This window comes from Cladophialophora carrionii (genome assembly GCF_000365165.1).
Source record: "Cladophialophora carrionii CBS 160.54 unplaced genomic scaffold supercont1.3, whole genome shotgun sequence".
Lineage (NCBI taxonomy): Eukaryota > Fungi > Ascomycota > Eurotiomycetes > Chaetothyriales > Herpotrichiellaceae > Cladophialophora > Cladophialophora carrionii.
In genome coordinates this window covers 1,084,900-1,102,365 of record NW_008481828.1, presented here as the reverse complement: position 1 = coordinate 1,102,365, position 17,466 = coordinate 1,084,900, and the positions used below count along the sequence as shown (strand labels likewise).

At 53.9% G+C, this 17,466-nt stretch overlaps 8 protein-coding genes across 8 annotated transcripts; 1 reads left to right on the top strand and 7 right to left on the bottom strand.

Annotated features, from left to right (window-relative positions):
* Positions 1-822: 822 nt before the first annotated feature.
* G647_03784 (uncharacterized protein) lies at positions 823-1,578 on the bottom strand (the record flags this gene model as incomplete). Its single annotated transcript, XM_008728129.1, has 1 exon — positions 823-1,578. One exon carries the CDS (start codon positions 1,576-1,578, stop codon positions 823-825), a length of 756 nt encoding a protein of 251 aa, XP_008726351.1.
* Positions 1,579-2,391: 813 nt separating this feature from the next.
* Positions 2,392-5,708, bottom strand: G647_03783 (uncharacterized protein; the record flags this gene model as incomplete). The annotated part of the gene is made up of 2 exons (XM_008728128.1): positions 2,392-5,535; positions 5,661-5,708. 2 exons carry the CDS (start codon positions 5,706-5,708, stop codon positions 2,392-2,394), a joined length of 3,192 nt encoding a protein of 1,063 aa, XP_008726350.1.
* Positions 5,709-6,331: 623 nt separating this feature from the next.
* Positions 6,332-6,655, top strand: G647_03782 (uncharacterized protein; the record flags this gene model as incomplete). The annotated part of the gene is made up of 1 exon (XM_008728127.1): positions 6,332-6,655. One exon carries the CDS (start codon positions 6,332-6,334, stop codon positions 6,653-6,655), a length of 324 nt encoding a protein of 107 aa, XP_008726349.1.
* Positions 6,656-6,904: 249 nt separating this feature from the next.
* On the bottom strand, positions 6,905-9,266 carry G647_03781 (NADH-ubiquinone oxidoreductase 78 kDa subunit, mitochondrial; the record flags this gene model as incomplete). The annotated part of the gene is made up of 3 exons (XM_008728126.1): positions 6,905-7,010; positions 7,089-8,993; positions 9,049-9,266. The coding sequence occupies 3 exons, from the start codon at positions 9,264-9,266 to the stop codon at positions 6,905-6,907; spliced, it is 2,229 nt and encodes a 742-aa protein (XP_008726348.1).
* A 432-nt stretch (positions 9,267-9,698) lies between these two features.
* G647_03780 (uncharacterized protein) lies at positions 9,699-11,033 on the bottom strand (the record flags this gene model as incomplete). Its single annotated transcript, XM_008728125.1, has 1 exon — positions 9,699-11,033. One exon carries the CDS (start codon positions 11,031-11,033, stop codon positions 9,699-9,701), a length of 1,335 nt encoding a protein of 444 aa, XP_008726347.1.
* A 1,139-nt stretch (positions 11,034-12,172) lies between these two features.
* Positions 12,173-14,060, bottom strand: G647_03779 (uncharacterized protein; the record flags this gene model as incomplete). The annotated part of the gene is made up of 3 exons (XM_008728124.1): positions 12,173-13,681; positions 13,736-13,864; positions 13,911-14,060. 3 exons carry the CDS (start codon positions 14,058-14,060, stop codon positions 12,173-12,175), a joined length of 1,788 nt encoding a protein of 595 aa, XP_008726346.1.
* Positions 14,061-14,616: 556 nt separating this feature from the next.
* G647_03778 (uncharacterized protein) lies at positions 14,617-15,252 on the bottom strand (the record flags this gene model as incomplete). The annotated part of the gene is made up of 1 exon (XM_008728123.1): positions 14,617-15,252. The coding sequence occupies one exon, from the start codon at positions 15,250-15,252 to the stop codon at positions 14,617-14,619; it is 636 nt and encodes a 211-aa protein (XP_008726345.1).
* A 925-nt stretch (positions 15,253-16,177) lies between these two features.
* G647_03777 (uncharacterized protein) lies at positions 16,178-17,213 on the bottom strand (the record flags this gene model as incomplete). The annotated part of the gene is made up of 2 exons (XM_008728122.1): positions 16,178-17,107; positions 17,163-17,213. The coding sequence occupies 2 exons, from the start codon at positions 17,211-17,213 to the stop codon at positions 16,178-16,180; spliced, it is 981 nt and encodes a 326-aa protein (XP_008726344.1).
* Between the last annotated feature and the right edge of the window lie 253 nt (positions 17,214-17,466).

The following is a 17,466-nucleotide window of genomic DNA, read 5'->3' as shown; positions in this document are numbered from 1 at the left end:
TTCTTCCTGCTACATTCCTGTGTCGATTCCCACGACCATTCTTCCTGCTACATTCCTGTGTCGATTCCCACGACCGTTCTTCCTGCCACGTCCCATTGTCGATTCCCACTCTCCCGCACTTTAGCCTTCCACTGGTATGGACAAGTATGGCTGACAGATGAGGTCGTACCTAACAGCGGTTGACCGCCGGCATTTGCGTCGACAAACGGTGCGTGGTGGACCCTGATACCGACAGAACTTGCATCACAGCGTACTGTACGTTGGAAGGCAAGGAGGGATTGAATTGCCATTGTCTGCCGTTGGCGGTGTGAGGCCCGATCGGAGAGCTTCAGGCGGTTTCTTCCTTGTAAGAGGATGGCAGAGGATGTTCTCGACTGGTGACCTGACAGGTGACCTGAGTGGGGATAGCTTTTTCCGATCAAGGCGAACACCAACGGCTATGAAGCTTCGCATATCTGGCGCATGTCTGGTGTCTTCGGCTGTGATGGGGTTGAAATCAACCATTGTCTTTGTCGACTACTGGCGGTGGTGGAGTTCTGGCAGCCGATTTGATACCGGTCCCAAACAGTGATTGTTGTCCGCATAGCCAACTTGATACCAATCCCAAGCAGTGATTGTTGTCCGCATAACCGAATCGATATCAACTGCGAAATGTGATCGACATCCGCTTCTTGGATCCGTCAATCCATTGGGAAGCAGCTTTGCTCCCCAACGCCGAGATGAACAAGCCTGGGGTCTGTGTGTCAACGATATGCCCTGCAAGGACATATCCTGCTCCTGCGCTGCCCTGCGCTGCCCTGCTCTGCCCTGGCCCTGACCGTTTCACGTCTCCGGCACTGTTGCCGTCCCATCGTCATTTCCACTACCATCCCCATTCACCGCACTCGTCGCATTTCCCTGTCGAACCTCTGCTTCTTCTTCGACTTCCCCCTCCTCTTCGTGCTTTCCATCCCCAACCCCCTCCTCGACGCCCTCACAATTCTTCAACATCCAAACCACACATTCCCCGACCTGCGCCTCACTCCGCCCATTCAACGCACTCACCTCCGCCTCGACGATACAGTCCCGCCCAGCGGCGTTTCTGACGCGCGCATCGGCCCCGGCCCGGACCAGCGCCATGACCACGTCCAAATGCCCATTCATGGCCGCCCAGTGAAGAGGCGTGTTCCCGCTCACGTTCTTATGGGTGAGAAGCCAGTGCGTCTGCATCGACGACGCGGAGGGCACATCTTCTTTACTTGGACTTGGGTTTGCATTTGAATTCGACTTCTGTGCCACATCCCGCGTGGCATCGCCATCGCCGTCGCCGTCGCCTAGTAATACTCCGAGCAAGTACTTTATCGTGTCGACATGCCCGTTCCCAGCCGCGTAGTGCAGGAGGCTAGATTGCGAACCGAGGCCGTCGGCGTCGATGTCGATCGCGGAGGCGAGGATCGTGCGACGCGAGCAGGTGTGCGTCGTGCTCAGCGTGTCGATTGCGGATTGTAGTTCCGCGAGCTCGTTGGCGCGCGTCAGGTAGATGAGCGTGTCGATGTCGTCCGTCGGGAGGGGGACGGTGGGGGAGGAAGAGGAGGGCATCGTCGTGGTGGAGGTGGTCAAAGTGCAAGAGTACGAGAGACCAAGCACCGGTACAGGTACAGATGGGCACGGGCACAGGATATTGTTAATTACTGTAAGTATCCTTAACAAGATGTAGAAGGACTCGTCCTGTGTACCACAGATACAATGCTTGTACACGGGAGATCGAGTCGAGATAATTCTAATCAACTACGAGTACTGCGTAGTGCGGGATGAAAAAAAAGTGGTGGACTGAAAAATGGGATGACGTCGATTTCAAGCCTGGTTCATCCAGCACGTACGAGGGAACAAGCACCACAAGCACCCGCAAGTCCATGATTACAAAGGTCTACGACAGTCACCCAATATAGTAGTGGTGAAGACTACCAGCTCACTATCCTGGTGATGGAAGGGCATTGTAGGCCATGGGCTAGTTCGCACTCGCAAGTCGTACAGAACATGCCTGCCTCGTCCATGTAATGATGCTCTCTGTCGCTGCTTATATATCACGTCGAGGCGGTATATGTTGCTCAGAGTCTATCGCTCGTGAACAGCGTGTGATCTAGGGTCTTGTTAAGGGACACTCAATCGTCCGAATAGTGCGGAGTACAACGAGGTGCTCCGTACTCCTTACCCCTTACTCATATTGAATCAACGGCCCGTCGATCCAAATCAAGCTAGCAGTGTCTGGGAGTAGTTCCTCGGCTGCGCAGTTATCTACTGGGGTACTTATCCAGAATATCAGTCCCTATCTTCACAGGTCACCCCTGAATTGCCTCGAGCTCACATCTTCCTTCGCTATTCCTTCCGCTTTGCTGCTCACCGACGCCGACTCTATCGCCCAACGGCAGTAGCCCGGCCGACCAGTCGATCGGCTTCGGCGGCTTCGGCATGATCTAGATCCTGCTCTCTCTGTCTCTGTAGTTCTGCAAACTCATCGTCGCCATCGCCCCCATCCCCTTCGTCGTCTTCGTCCTCGTCCTCGTCACTGCTGCCAGCGTTGTCTCGCAGGTCGTCACCAACTTGCGCTGCACCAATCTCATCCGGGGGCCTCCTTCTTCGTTCGAAGTCTTGGGCGTGGGCCGTGCCGATAATCGTTCCGACGCGCTGAAGTGCACGCATCGCCGGAGTCCGTGGGGTTGTGGGTGGACGTCGTCGACGCATCGAGTCCAGAGAACGGGCTTCGACGTCCACACCGGTGGCCACGTGCTGCTCTTGATCCTGCTCGGGAGGCCGTGGAGTGACAGTCCGGCGTTGCTGTAGAGGGGACGCTTGCCTCGAGTCTGGAAGGTCGTATGGTAGCGGGATATCTCTCGAGGCACGGAATTTGCCCACGTTGTTGCAGTGTTCGTTTTCCACGCGGAAGAGAGACCACATCCCTCGACGGAGGACCTCTGCTAAACTGACGAAGAAAGACATGAGCGCTGAATGCTGCACGTCCTTGGTGAAGATGGCATAGAAGATCCATTGTTGTCGGAGCAGGACATCTGCAGGAATGGCCGCATAATATATCCAGACTTGCTTGTAGCCCAGCCGCTGCCGCAGGAACGGATACTTGTCCACAAAGACGTCGCCCAAGCTCCAGTCTAGGTAAACGTCCCAGAAAGAGCAGTACAGCCCGTTGACCAGAGCAAACGTGACGAAGATAGCCCATGTCGTGTAGTTCATGTCAATCCGATATATTGACAGTGTCGCGTAGTAGGCGATATTACCACAGTATTTGAGACAATTGGCAAGATGGGGAAACCAGTTTCCTGAGTCGTAGTACCGGCGTAGACATTGCAGCGCCCGCCATACAGCCGGTAGAGCGGCAAAAAAGCCAAGCAGGCGTGAATGGCTGGAATTGCATTGTGGAGGATTCTGCCAGTCGTTGATGTAGAGGCAGAAGAAGAGTTCAATCTGACCCATGGCATAGGTTTGTGAGCAGTACATATCTCCCAGGTAAAAGTCTCGAAACTCAACCGGATAGAATGGTGCACAGGCCAGTCTCAGATTGGTCTCGGCCCACCATTTCCTCGCGTGGTGATATATAAAGGGGAATGGGAAGAAAATGATGACCACGGTGGTGATGATCAGAAACAATGGCCAATAAATATAGAACCAATCGTCCGCATTTTGTCGAAAGTTGAGATAGATGAACAGGCCGTTCAGGAAGGTGAAGAAACAGGGCAATTCGGCGAGTTGTCGCCAATCGAGGACATGCCTAGTGTCATATTCGAAGATGAAGATGTAGTTGATGTGGTTCTTAGCCCAGAACCTGCAGTCCAGCGCGAATATCAGGAATAAAAGGACGATGAGGAAGTAGCCCGCATATAGCTGCAGTAGATAGCTGGTTTGTACGGATATGCGCGGATCCTGTAGTCGGAAAGCGGCATCAACCAGACCGGCCACGCCAAAGCAGACACCAGATGCCAGGTACAGTCCATTCCGGAAGGCCACCGACGAGTAGTCTCCAGCTCCAACCTTAGATCGGAGTTTCTTCACAGCAATTTTGTGGTTGCCGCGCTCAAAATACCTCGCATACAGGTCTTCGACCGCCATGAGGTGATTGTCAATAACATCGCTCGTGACGAAATAGGCGTTATTGACCTTCTCCGACATGTACCTCAGGGGAGGTCGAGCCTGGACGGCCTTGTCGTACTTTTTGTTGATCTTGCGGAACCCCGTCCTGTTCAGCAGAGTATAAGACTTTAGCAATTCCAGTCCCCGGTAGAATTCCTGCAACGCGACCTTTAATCTCCGTTTGGCGAAGGTGTACTTGACTTCCTTGCCGTTGTCGCGCCGCACATAGTCTTTCTTCCCATCATTGATCCGTTGCTGTGCCCGTGGCCCTGGAGGGCTACTCATCTGTGCCATGGCCTGGCTTGTCTTGCCTATCGTTGGACGACGGCCAATGAGATCTTCGATTCGAGTTGGCAAGATGTTGGAGCCACCATTCCCATCAGGTTTGACATTCTCTTTGAGCACGTCCGGCGGCGGATTTCTGATGTCGTCCAGATCTGGCGGTTGCGTCCCATTAGCCTCGTGCTTTGACCTCAGTATCTCAGCCATGCGACGGTCTCGCATCTCGTGTAGTTGCGTTCTCAGAGCCTGGAGGCGCTCAGTCGCCTCGTCCTCCTTCATCTTGTAAAACTCTTCAATCTTCTTCAACTCCTTGTCCAAGAAGGTGAAGAAGTCTGCCTGTCGCTCATCGAGATCCCGGTATGCCGACAGTTGCATGTCACTGACGGTCGCCTCGGTGAGATCTCGAGGAACAAAGAGCTTCCGAAACCTTTCGGCGGCGGAAAGAGAGTTGACTCGCGAGAGAGACGGCCCTGAAACTGACTGGGTCTTGTTTGGCTTCCGGCGCTTGAACATGGCTTTTGCCAGACTTCCCCCAAGGCTGCCTCGCGCGCGGGGAGGGTGATTCGTCTCTCCAACATGGTATGGGTCTACAGATGGAGGTACTTGGGCAGGAGGAGGTAGCCGGGGAGTGTTGCCCTGAGAATCGTGCATGGCCCCGATCTCAGTTGCCGGTCGACTTCTCAAGGGAGTCAAGGCCGGATCTGGGAGTTCGAGGGGTCCCATCATGCCCGGCGTCTCGTCTGGAGGTGTCCCAACAATGGACCCATAGTTCACCTGGCGTCTGGGTTGCCCATTGTGGAGTGGCGTTCTTTCGGGCGTCGTGTTTGAGCTTCCTGCGCCCGGTATGTAGATAGGCGGACTTTCGGCGAACATGGTGCGACTCGTGTGGTGACGACGCACCTCGGGTCTGTTGTCCGGCTCTTCATCTTCATCAGGTGCAACTTCTGCAATCTCGGGGAGCGATCGTGTCGACCGAGCGCTAGGGGGTCGCGGAGAACGACTGAAGTCATAATGCGTGAACGGAGTTCCTTGGTGCGAGAAAGCATTCAGCGCTCCAGGCGTTGGCTCGATGCCCGGTGTTTTATTGAGGTTCTTGAGGGCTTTGGAGATGGCCTTGATTTTCTTCTTCCCTTGCTGCAGGCTGTCAGTAGAGATCTCGCATCGAACTTCGTCTGAACCTTGCCTTGTAGTCGAGGTACTTGACCTTCCACTCCGGAACAGCGTCCTCCTCTAGTTCCCTGCTCTGGTTAGTGCCTTACAATACTGGCGCTACTTCTCAGACTGGCGACGCACTTTGCGAACTTCATGGTTTTATCTGGAGGTCTGAGAGACGCACAATCCCCGTCCTATCCATGTTCATTTATCAGATTGTCGGGTCGACGTGACAGCCCGGTTATGGATGGTGACAAGAGACGCGGAGACACAAGCATTGTGGGCGCGCGATAGCCGAGTAGGAAAAGAAACGTCGGCGTGCCAGGCGCATTTGCGGGCACACATCGTCATAGCTCGATTTCTCGCTTACTGTGTACGAGACACGAGTTAGGTGCAGCCGATAACCAGTCTCCACGTGCCCCAGCGATACGGTACCATGGCATCCAGGCAAGATCTCGAGCGTTTTACCTCCTCGTGCTCCGGTGAAAGTCAAACGAAGACGGACCAAGAAGGCTATCAGCAGAAGTACCAACCTCGACCAAGAAGCTAGGAGACCACTGGCAATTATTCAAACGGACTCACTCACTCGTGCCTCACTTCACTCTTCCCAATCCGGCAACCAGTCAGTCAGCGGGGAAGTGTGACGTGAGGCAAATAGAGAAATGACTCAAAGATACTTAGACTTAGATAGCAGAGACCCCTCTCCCTGGACGTCGTAGGGAGATCAGAGTACTGGCAATTGATCTCGCACTGAAAAAGCACCCTCCCAAGGATCAAGATGGTCTACACCATAACTGTCCATCTACGGGCCAAATCTTCCGACCCCTCCGTCATCGAAAAACTGAAGAACAAGCTCATCGAGGCCTCACGGGTATACTCCAAAGACAAGGAGACTCTCTCCTGGTTCGTCATGCAATCCGTCCACGACCCTCGCGATTTCACCATTGTGGAACGCTACGAAAGGGAAGCATCTCAAAAGTATCATTTGGAGAATCCATACTGGAAGACGTTCGATCCATATGTCAAGCCTTTATTGGAGGGAGAGATGGATCTGCGAAGGTTTGAGGAATTGGACACGACCCAGAATGTTGTAGTGGAATGAAAAGCCTGCTGTGAGTCGGTCTGTCAATGGCCGCGAAAGGGACGCCCCCTAGAGCAGCTTTCACCGGCGGGATTTGTGGACGTGGTCTGAAGTTTCCTTGAATTTGATATGTACATATCACAATGTCGGGCGCGCTCGCCCAACCCTTTACCTCTTGCTTGATTTAAAAACGCCTTGTCAATGCCAATACACACATGCTGCGTCAAAGCTCCCGGCTAAGAGGATTGGTATATCCACCCACTTTGTCGCCTAGCCGTACGAGATTTGCGCATCGGGCTCTCCAGGCGCGGCGAAATTCGTGCTCGGGTCACGAGTCTGGAAGAAAGAAGCACTGCAGCGTGCCATCGTAGGTGAACTAGAGCAGGTCAGTCTCATGTCGCTGGAGGAAGTGAAATGGTATGACCAAGGACAGGGTGTCCGGCCATGTACGCACCTTCTCGAAATAACGTCGGTCTGATAGAAATCCCGGATCGGCAACTCCAACTTCTGCCCAGTGGCCTTCGCTCCCTTGTTGGCATCAGCAAGCTGTACTTTAGACAGACCAGTTAGTTTCTGAGGTTCGAGCGTGTCGTATCTTCTCAGCGCCGGTGAGATTTCTTCCAGACGGTCTCTTAGGACTTCCAAATCATCATATGGCAAAGGCGCGCCCAAGAACTCTGATGCTGCACGGATGATCTTCCAGTCGGTTCGTGCTGCACCAGGAAGGGTGACAGCAGAACGAGTGAGCTGCACCCGTCCCTCGGTATTGACGTATGTGCCGGATTTCTCGGTGTAAGCAGATCCGGGCAGGATCACATCTGCAAGCTGTGCTCCCTTCTCACCATGGTGGCCCTGGTAGATCACAAATGCGTCCTTGGGGATGTCGGCCTCGGTGACTTCATCCGCACCAAGCAGCCACACCATCTTGGGTGTCGTCTCGGCAACTTTCTGCGAGGGGACGGTGAAGCCGACTTCATATGCTCCCGCTCGCGAAGCTGCACGTTGAAGAACATTGTATCCTTGCCATTCTTCCGTGTTGAAGTTGGCCTGGTTCTTGTCGACAAAGGCTCCCACGGTCTCGAAGATAGCTTTGGCATCTGGATGTTCTGCAACGGCGCTTCCAACAATGATCATAGGTCTCTTGGATTCGGCCAGCTTCTTGCCAAACTCGCCCGAAAGAGCCTTTTTCACGGCAGCAGCGTCGTTACCCAAGTTTTTGTATTCGAAGGTGCTTTCAAAGTCCTCGCCAATGTAACCGATCTCCAATGGTGAGCGGAGCCATTGTTTCCGGATGCGTGCGTTTAAGACAGCAGCTTCCCAGCGAGGATTGCTTCCAATGATGAGCATCGTGGTAGCGTCCTCGATACCCCAGATTCGAGAGTTGAATAGGTAGTTCCCACGAATGTCAACGCCGTGAGCAATGGGCTTATCGCCACCGGGCTGATCAAGGGCGAGATTTTCAGAGTTTAATCTGTTGGCAAGATCCTTCATAGCGACAAGAGATTCCGTCTCAATCAAATGACCAGCAATGGCCTTGAACTCATTCTCACCCGGCTTCAGTCGAATGAATGCATTTCCGATCTCGGTCAGCGCTTGTTCCCACGTCGCGGGGAGGAATTTGTCATCTTTTCGAATCAGTGGAGTAGTCAATCTCTGTGTCTTCAACCCGTCCATCGCAAACCGAGTCTTGTCGTCAATCCACTCCTCGTTGACATCGTCGTTGAGCCTGGGCAGTATTCTCTTGACCTCCATACCTCTGGCATCCACTCGGATATTGGAGCCTACAGCGTTCAGGACGTCAATGGACTCGAATTTGGTGAGCTCCCACGGACGATAAGTGAAGGCGCCGGGCTTGGTGAGCAAAGCGCCCACAGGACACAGATCCGCCACGTTGCCTGAAAGTTCCGTGTCGAGATTTCGCTCGAGATACGTGCCGATTTCCATGCCGTTCCCTCTGCCTGTAGAGCCCAGCTCCGGTGCACCAGCAATTTCATTTGCGAAACGGATACATCTCGTGCAGTGAATGCATCTGTTCATGGATGTCTTGATCAAGGGTCCGATGTTTTTGTCCTCAACCGCCCGCTTTCCCGTAACTTCGTGGAAACGACCCCGATCAGCGCCATATCTCATCGACTGGTCCTGTAAATCGCATTGGCCACCTTGGTCGCAAATGGGACAATCCAAGGGATGATTTGCCAGCAGGAACTCCATTATGCCTTCTCTTGCTTTGTGGGTCATGGGCGAATCGGTCTTGACGACCATGCCGGGCTGGACAGGCCATGCGCAGGAGGCGACAGGTTTCGGGACTCGTTCGACTTCGACTAGACACATACGACAGTTTCCTGCAATAAGCAGCTTTCTGTCGGGGCAAGTCAGCGACTAGCCGGGTGTATGTCCGCAGTAGGGGAACGTACTCGTGGTAACAATATCTCGGAATGGTGACCCCTGCTTTTTCACAGGCTTGAATTAGGGCTGACCCAGCCTCTATTGACACCTTCTTGCCATCGATTGTGAGCTCGACTTCGGCATTTCGTCTTGCGGAGGAGGCGAATGTCCTGCTCGCCGCTTGTCTCGTCGTGGGGGCAACTGAAGGCCTCGAGCGCGCCGCAGCGCGCAGTAGCTGAGACCGCATATTGAAGGCTTGTCGAGCAGGTCCCAGCTCTTGAGATTGAAGAGAAGAGGTCGTTAGATGGAGGGTGGCGTACCTCGACGACAACAAGAAAGCTTCTCGATTGGAAGTGCAGCTTTCATGCCAACCCACCAATCACAACCCCATGAAGTTATGATGACCATTCTCCGTTTCAAGCACGGTAGAGCAACCAACCAGCAAAGCGCAGAAATGAGTGTTGGCTCGTTTGCAGGGTTTGCAGTGTTTGCTTACCGGCTCACTTCTACAATAGCACCTTTATGAGTCTCTCGCAGATAAAACTCTTGTGTAGACATACATATTTCTGGTGTCTAAGTTGGGTATCTGATGATTACTGAATATAGTCCGTCACTCCGAGAAACTCACTCTAACCTCTCGCCATGAAGAATTCCATCCTCCTCAGCCAATGCCAACATTTCATTCCTCCCCCCAAATCATCCTGCTCAAGCGCCTCCTCCATGTTCCAACCCACTGTCTGGAAACGACATAATACCACACCATAGTCTTGAACGGGATCCAACTCAAGACGCCCTTCGATAGATCCTTCCCCATCTCCTCAGCAATATCATCAACCATGCCCACCAAGAACGTCACGGGTCCTGCATTGCTGAACATTCCGTCCTTGTTCCGCATCGTGGCTGTCTGCCATTTCTTCGCTCGTGGGAACATGTTTTCTTCATATTTGCGCACTGCTTCGTCCACATCGCCATTTGCTTTGAGAGCGTGCTCTAACTGGGCAGCCAGTTCAAGTGAATCTCTCATAGCCTTGTTGACCCCCTCGCCTGCGAATGGGGTCATCAGACTGGACGCATCGCCAATCAATGTATACCCTCTCTTGTGTTCCCAAAACTCCCCAACTGGCAATTCGTACAGCGGCCAGGGCCGAAACTCGGTTGCAACCTTCACGAACCGTCTCTGCTTCGGCGTCCAGTCGTGGAAGTCCTTGAGTATCTTGTCCTTCAGCTTCTCCTCGTCGTCGCCGTACGCTGCCATCATGTCCGCCGGCCAGCTTTCACCTTGTGGACCCCCCTTTTTTGACCACATACCCACCTTGATACTCTCGTCCCCCATCCTCTGCGCGCTTAAATACTTCCCGTCCGAACAGGCAAAGTAGCTCCCACGCCCCACCGTCCTCGACAACTGCGGATACTCCTCGTTCGGCGAGGCAATGTGCCCAACAAATCCACAAACCCCAGCATACTGCGGCCGGACATCTGTCAGGACATGTCTGACTTTGCTCCACGCCCCATCCGCGCCCACCACCAGGTCGAACGGCCCAGCGGTGGTACGGTCCCTGAAACTCAACACTCCCGTCTGGGGGTCGATCGTCTGCAGCGTCTTCCCCCACTGCACCCACGCAGGTTTCACGCTCTTCAGCAATAGATCCTTCAACGCCTCCCGATCCATCTCGGGCCTCTCGTAGTCCAATTCCCCACCACTCTCCTTGGACTTGATCTTGGGCCCTCCGCCCTTCATATGCAGGATGTGCGTGTCGTTTTTGTCGGCGATCGTCAACTCCTCGCCGTCGTATCGCAGATGTTTGACCGCCTCGTCCCAGAGCCCGCATTGTTTCAAAGCGGCGAGTCCAGTGTCGGTGTGCAGATCCAGTGTCCCGCCCTGGGACAGACGAGCCGTCGGCGAAGCATCGTGCTCGAAGACCGTGATGGAGACGTCAAGATCCGAGACCTGTAAGAGACGCGCGAGCGTTAAGCCCGCGGGTCCGGCCCCAATGACGGCAAGGGAGAGGGGCATCTAGATGCTCCTTTGATTCCGGAAGGACAAATGTGAGTGTGCCAGTCGCGAGAATGAGGCGTCAAATTAAACCAAGGATGCCGTGCTCAAATATCGCAACTATTCGAGTCTGGTATTTGGTCCTGTTGTTGCTCTCAAACTGCAATGGCGTTGAGTGAATGGCTGAACAGCCCGTGCAATAAATGCGACGCAAGGATACAATGCAAACAATGCAAAGTCAGTAGGGAGGGGTGGAAGTATATACTCGTCCTAAATACAGTATCCGGACCCGGCGCCCTTGAGCGGGTCGTCGCCGCAGCTGAGACAGACCGACCGATCGGTTATGTAGTTCACGTAGTCTATCCAGATCCAAATGCCATATCATCTAGCTTTCTACACTGAGAGACGCGAACCGACACCAGCCGACCGACCGACCGACCAACTAGCCGACTGGGGTTGTTTATTATGTTGTATTGCTGCCTGGTCGCTGTGCGTGACATGCATGGCTCAGCCAGCGACTCAGAGCCTGTACCCGGTATCCTTGCTCGGCCTCAAACATACGTGTGTACTCCGTAATCCGTACTACAGTGGACTACTCGTGTACTCCGTACGGATACTCCGGACACAAGACACAGTACAGAAGGTAAGGAAGGAACGAAAGAGACACCCACCCACCCGACGGTTCGTCCGCGTTTGGGTTCCGTATTCGGGCCCGCGCTGTGGCGTTTCGGGGATTCAGCACGGCCGAACGAGAGTCCTGGTAGTCCCGATGGCAGGCAGGCAGGGGACATCGATTCGCGCAGATTCCCAGAATAGGCTACATACTTTGCGAGCTTTCCTGCTCCTATATTCCTTTGAGCGACTTGCTCGCGTGGTCGTGTACTTCGTAAGTGTCTCGATTTTTAGAGTGAACAAGTGGATGGTTGAAGAGAGTTTAGATTTCGCGAGGATGGACCGTGGACTGTTTGTGCTCTTTCAGGACTACCCTGCGAGATACTGTTTGACTCGCCCTCGACTACTCTGCGAGATACTGTTTGACTCGCCTTCCTTGTCGGGTGTCTGTTTCAGGAGCCCCCAACCACATGTCTTTCTACAGACTGTGTATAAACAGCTATCCTCTACTCTGTAGTCGGTAGCTTCCTGTCCTCACGCAAACGTCTTTACACGAGGAACGCGCCCAACCCAAACATGGCTGCAAAGCCTAAGCTGCCATCCATCCCACTGCTGGGGCCACCCCGTTTTCGCACGCCGGTGCCTGCATTCTCGCTGGTGCTCGTGCTCGTCGGCGAAGAACTGGCCGACTCGTTCGGATTCGAGGTCGGAGTGGAATAGCTGCTGGCAGATGGACAGCCCTGTCCATTACACTTGGCGGCCAGCTCGGCGGTAGGTACAAACGTCCTGATTGCCCTCGTACTGTTCCTGAGTGGGTTTCCGTCCGCGTCCAGGCTCTCGACAATACTCCAAGGATGATATCTCGGGGCGGTGAACGAGGTCTCGAACCCAAGCTTCTTCACTGTGCCGACGACGGTCCAGGGGCCATCGCGATTAGGAGACGAATACAGACGCCACGAAGCGACTTTGGTGGCTCCGTTCCAACTCATCCAATATGACGTGGGGGCACTCGTATTCCGCGCGTACGTGTACAAGGCCGGTGCGTCGGTCGGGTTCGAGGTGAAATTATGCTTGAAGGCGCGATAATTCATCGATCCTTCCGTGGCAAAGTGCCCTTGTTGGACCATCTGACCGTTAGGCGCGTATTCGGAAATGTAGGCATTCTTGCCCCACCCGACGAAGACATTCGAGGTCCGCCAGTTCTGATTGCGACCGAGAAGCTGCACGTTTCCTTGCGAGGCGGAGATGAACTGGTAAGGAGCCACGAAATCTTGGACCAACGAAACAGAGTTGGTGGTGTGGTCAAGTTTCAGGATCATGCCGGATGAGTAGCGTGCCGTCTGGTTGTAGCCGTTGGAGGCGTTGTCGAACAACGAGATGATGGTGGTGGTATCGTTCTCCTCCCGGAATCGTGCGTCGTGCTGGAAACTGAAGTTCAAGCCCGGTGGGAACGCAAAGTCGCTGGCTATCCCGCCGAGCCTCCAGATGATGTGCCCGTCCTGTCCGGATACCTTGTATACCGTGCATGTATGCCTTGCAGAGACAAGGTAATCTCCGTCAGCGTTCATGTCCACACTGTTGATGTGGAAGTAGTCCCACGGGGTGGTGGGCCCGAAGCCATCTCCTGACACTTCGGTCGTGCCGGGCAGGACGAACGTTTCGTTGAGCTGGACGTGGTCTAAGGCAGACCACTCGAACAATAGCCGGTTCGTCCCAATCTCTAGCCGCTGGAAGAAGTTGTTCATGATCCATCCTTGGCCGGATGTGATCCCGTGTTCCGAGAGATCATAATGTTCCGGGTTATAGAGCGTGAACAACGACGAGCCATCGGGGAGGACGTTGAACTCGTGTTCGTCAAAATTGGCCACACCGCCACCGGAGTGAATGGAGGTTCTGGCGGTGAAGGTATCGTCGAGTATGACAGCATATCCTCGTGCGTAGCCAACATTTTGCCCACCCGTTATGTAGCACAGGTTGTCCGTCCCGTCAATCGAACACACATGGAAATTATGGCTTGGACCACCTCCCGTTGAGCCATACCCCGAATAGACCAAATTCTAGCACATATCAGCTTTTGTCCCCTGGGTACACTTTGTAACTGCGAGACGGACTCCCCGGTTGTCGTAAATGTAAATCGCCTCTTGGAATGTCTGATATGGTCCGAGAAAGATATAGCCCGGAGTCACAGCGTCTTCGCGGAAAAGGGAGATGTTCAGGAACGGCGCATATACGTCAGGTCTCTGCTCCCATGTCAGCCGACGGCTCCGCCACCTTTCCGGTCCTTACAGATTTGTATTGCGACAGTGGTCCTGTGCCATTCGTCTTCGACGATGCTACACCTTGTGCCTGAATGCCTGGCAAGGTGCATAATGTGGCCAAGACGGCAAGGGTGAGGTGAAGCGAAGCTGACGGTGCGCAAAAGCTTGGGATAATCATCTCGTATTGCTGGGAGGCCCACTCTGATTGGACTCAGTGTACTGTATCCTGGCGCGCAAGCGATTGGGAGATTTGATTAGACACACCCGTCACTCTCATCGGGTGGCCATGCCGTTGAATACTGCGAAAACGGCTGCCAGAGAATATCAGAACGAAAGCTTTCCCCGCGCCAACTGAGCAGCTGGTATTGCACCGCGGTACGGATTGTAGGTGGCTGGACGATATCTTCTCGGCCACCAATGACGCCGACTTGCATGAAGCTGGAACCGCAGATCCTGCAAGGTCCGCGAGCTCCAGTACTGGGTACATGCGCAGTCACGATTGGCCGGTCAATAACTGGGGGAGCGACGCTTGCCTTTGACGATGCGAAGGTCCCATCAATGGTGTTCAATGTTGGCTCTAGGGTTACTTTCTGGATGGCAACAATATGAAAACTGACCAGTGCATAATAATTACGCTACCTCCAACGGCGTCGCACGTCAGTCCACCTGGCACATTGTCACATTGTCATTTCCTCTCGATGGCCCCGTGGCGGTCACTTCACAACCTGGACGATTTACTCCTTCGGTTCTCCGCCTGCAGTCGCGCTGGGCGCTTCCTTCCGACTGGCCTGGCTATAATCCCTCTGCACAAGAATGAACTTGACGTCGTCGCCAGGAGTTCGGGGTAGCAGTTTCTCGAATCTGCTCGCAGCGGCCTCCGACTTCCAAGCCGAAATCCAAAGGATCTGAGGCCCTTCGTAGACAGAAGAGTCAAGCAACTCATCCGATATCTCTTTCGCAGTTTTGCCCACGTCTATCAATGACGTTATACTGTCGGCCGGTGTGCCCTCGAAGCTGTCTCGATAGTACAGCAGGATGCACTGCTTTGTCTCCTCGTCATCCTGGTTTGTTTGTTGGCCGACCGAATTTAGAAGAGGGCCGATACGGATGTGATAGTCCTCATAAATGCCATGGGCCGCTTTGCCCTGGATTCTGATATGTGTGGGTTCATTTCGCCAGCGCTTGATTGCACCCTCATCTTCGAAACTTGCTACCAAGACTGTCAACCTCTCTTTGTGCACGGCTGCAAACCCAGTTTCCTTGATGAAGCCACGGCTGGCCTTGAGCAGGGGCACGAGGGTATTGTAGTATTGCTCGGAGACTGCTGCTTTGCCTTCTTTTTCGGTGCCTTGAAAGACGACGTAGTACATGGTGAAGACCGATTTGTTGGGTGGCAAGACGTGATCTCAATGGTGATAGTCGCTGTCTGAACAGTAGAAGATGCTGTCGCAAGGGATTCACAAGAGGGCACTCAGACAGTCAGTATTAGATCTGGAGCTGCTTGATTCTCCTGAGCGTATCGGTCCTTCGCCCGACTACTTATACCTTCTCAAGCTGAACGTCCGAGGCTCTAGCTTGCAAGCGGCGCCCTGTATCTCGCTTGAATCATCACGGCAAGTGTTCCAGGACCACCGCATAGCCTTCCCAGCACTTTCGAGCTGCCTTGATGGGTGGGTGACGGGGTTGTCGCGTGTGATTTCGTCATCGCGGTGTCGACAATGGCGCAGATGCCTTCCTCATTGTGGTCATTCAATCTCAGTTGTTCATGATAGGTGGTAGCGAGTGGCGAGAGTTAACAGTCCGTGTCTCGGCATCTTCTGGGCAGTGGCGCTTTGGCATGCGGCTTCGAGAGCATCTGCTCGATATACCGCCAGTACGGGCGATGTGATCGACATTTGTCAGCCGGCCGCATGTCAGGCTTCCAACGTCAAGTGAAGCTCGCAGAGCGCCAGATGCTGCAAGTCTTCGGTGCGCTGTTTCAAAGTCGATTGATTCCATAATCATTCGCGGTGCGCCAAGGACCGGTCGGGTATTTCATCTTCTGACCATAGACGAGACCACTACTCCGTAGCTTGGAGCTGAATGACAGATCGGTTCCTAGTCCACAGATATAGTGACTGTGGAAAGTTTACACGGCATAGCAGCCACAAGACTTGACTGTGCTCTCGACCCGTGGTAGCATGTCGATGCTTTAATTAGCTTCCGACGGCCTCTGGCTTCTGGGCCAGGATAACAAACCTGCACAGTCATTAGCAAATGGCAGCTGTTATGCATTTGACGAGAGATACGTTTCACTTACACTGGCCAGTAGCTGTGCACGGAACGGTCCCTAACTTCCTGTCGACATTCCACCAAAAGCGCCTCCAGTTCGTCAAGTGAGTAGTGAAGAAGTCCGGTGAAAATCTTCAGACTCAGCCCTTGGAGTCCTTCCAGGACGTTGACCAGGCCGAACAGCCCGGCTTGCCGCAGCGTCTCGTCTCTCGGCCAGGGACCGACTGGAAGTTTGAAGCTGCGACAGACGACGTTTATGAACCCTGCATGTTGCATTTGCTCCATGACGAGCTGTGGTCTGCAATATCCACCCATACCTATCATCTCCATGCCTCTTGTCCATTCCCGTTCCCAGAAGCAAAGTCGGCTGTCAGCAGGGATGGTGTTGTCATCGCTTCGCCGGTTGTAGTCCAGTTCCTGGCATTCCACCCAGCCGCCAGGATTGAGAGCTCGAAATGCCTCGTCGAAGAAATGGGGCCAGCTGCGCAGGGAAGAGTCGATCATGATTCGGGTGTGGATGAGGTCGAAGTTCCGACCAAAGGTCCATTCTTCATCGGCGTCAGCAATCTCGAAAGTCAGGTTGGGCGGAACAAAATGAGGTTGAATCGGACTCAAGTCTGTACCGATAACGACTGCATCCGGATGGGCGTCGGCTGCGTCCATGGCCCATATGCCCGTTCCAGTGCCGACATCGAGAATCGCTCTTGGATGAGTGATGGGAGCGAGGAATAACGTGTTCCTTAGTGCATAACGAAAGGCATGATAGGTAATGTCCATCCTCAGACGCTCGGTCTCGTCATTGGGCATGAGATACTTGCCGCTATGAAAGGCGTGGTAAGTTCGATTGTGCAGTCTCTCATAATCGTAAACGCTCGCCGTCACAGAGCGCGTCGACTCTTCTCGCGCCCAGTATCCGGAGTCAGCTTCATTAACATCCGAGTCATCACCGTCGTCCTGTCTGGTCTATCAACATCAAACTTTGAGCTAAAAGCACTGGACAGCCACTTACAGTGTGGGCACTGAGTGCCTCCAGCGCACTGTCGTTATCTGAAGCTGACATGTTCAGGTGGCTGGAGGTGTGTGCGTGTCCATGGCGCAGAGCTTTAGGGAAATATCTTTGATTTCTGGGTTGGAGAAATGGTACCGCTTCACGGTAAGGTCCGTGTTACCAAGGTAGAAAACATCGATCAAGGCCGGGGAGAGACCGGCCGAATGGAGGTCTGTGAAGGTACTCAGGGCGGTCTAACGTCGCTGAGGCTGCGTTGAGGACGATATGTGCGCACCTTCGGCGCAAGGGCGCAAATTCAATCGCC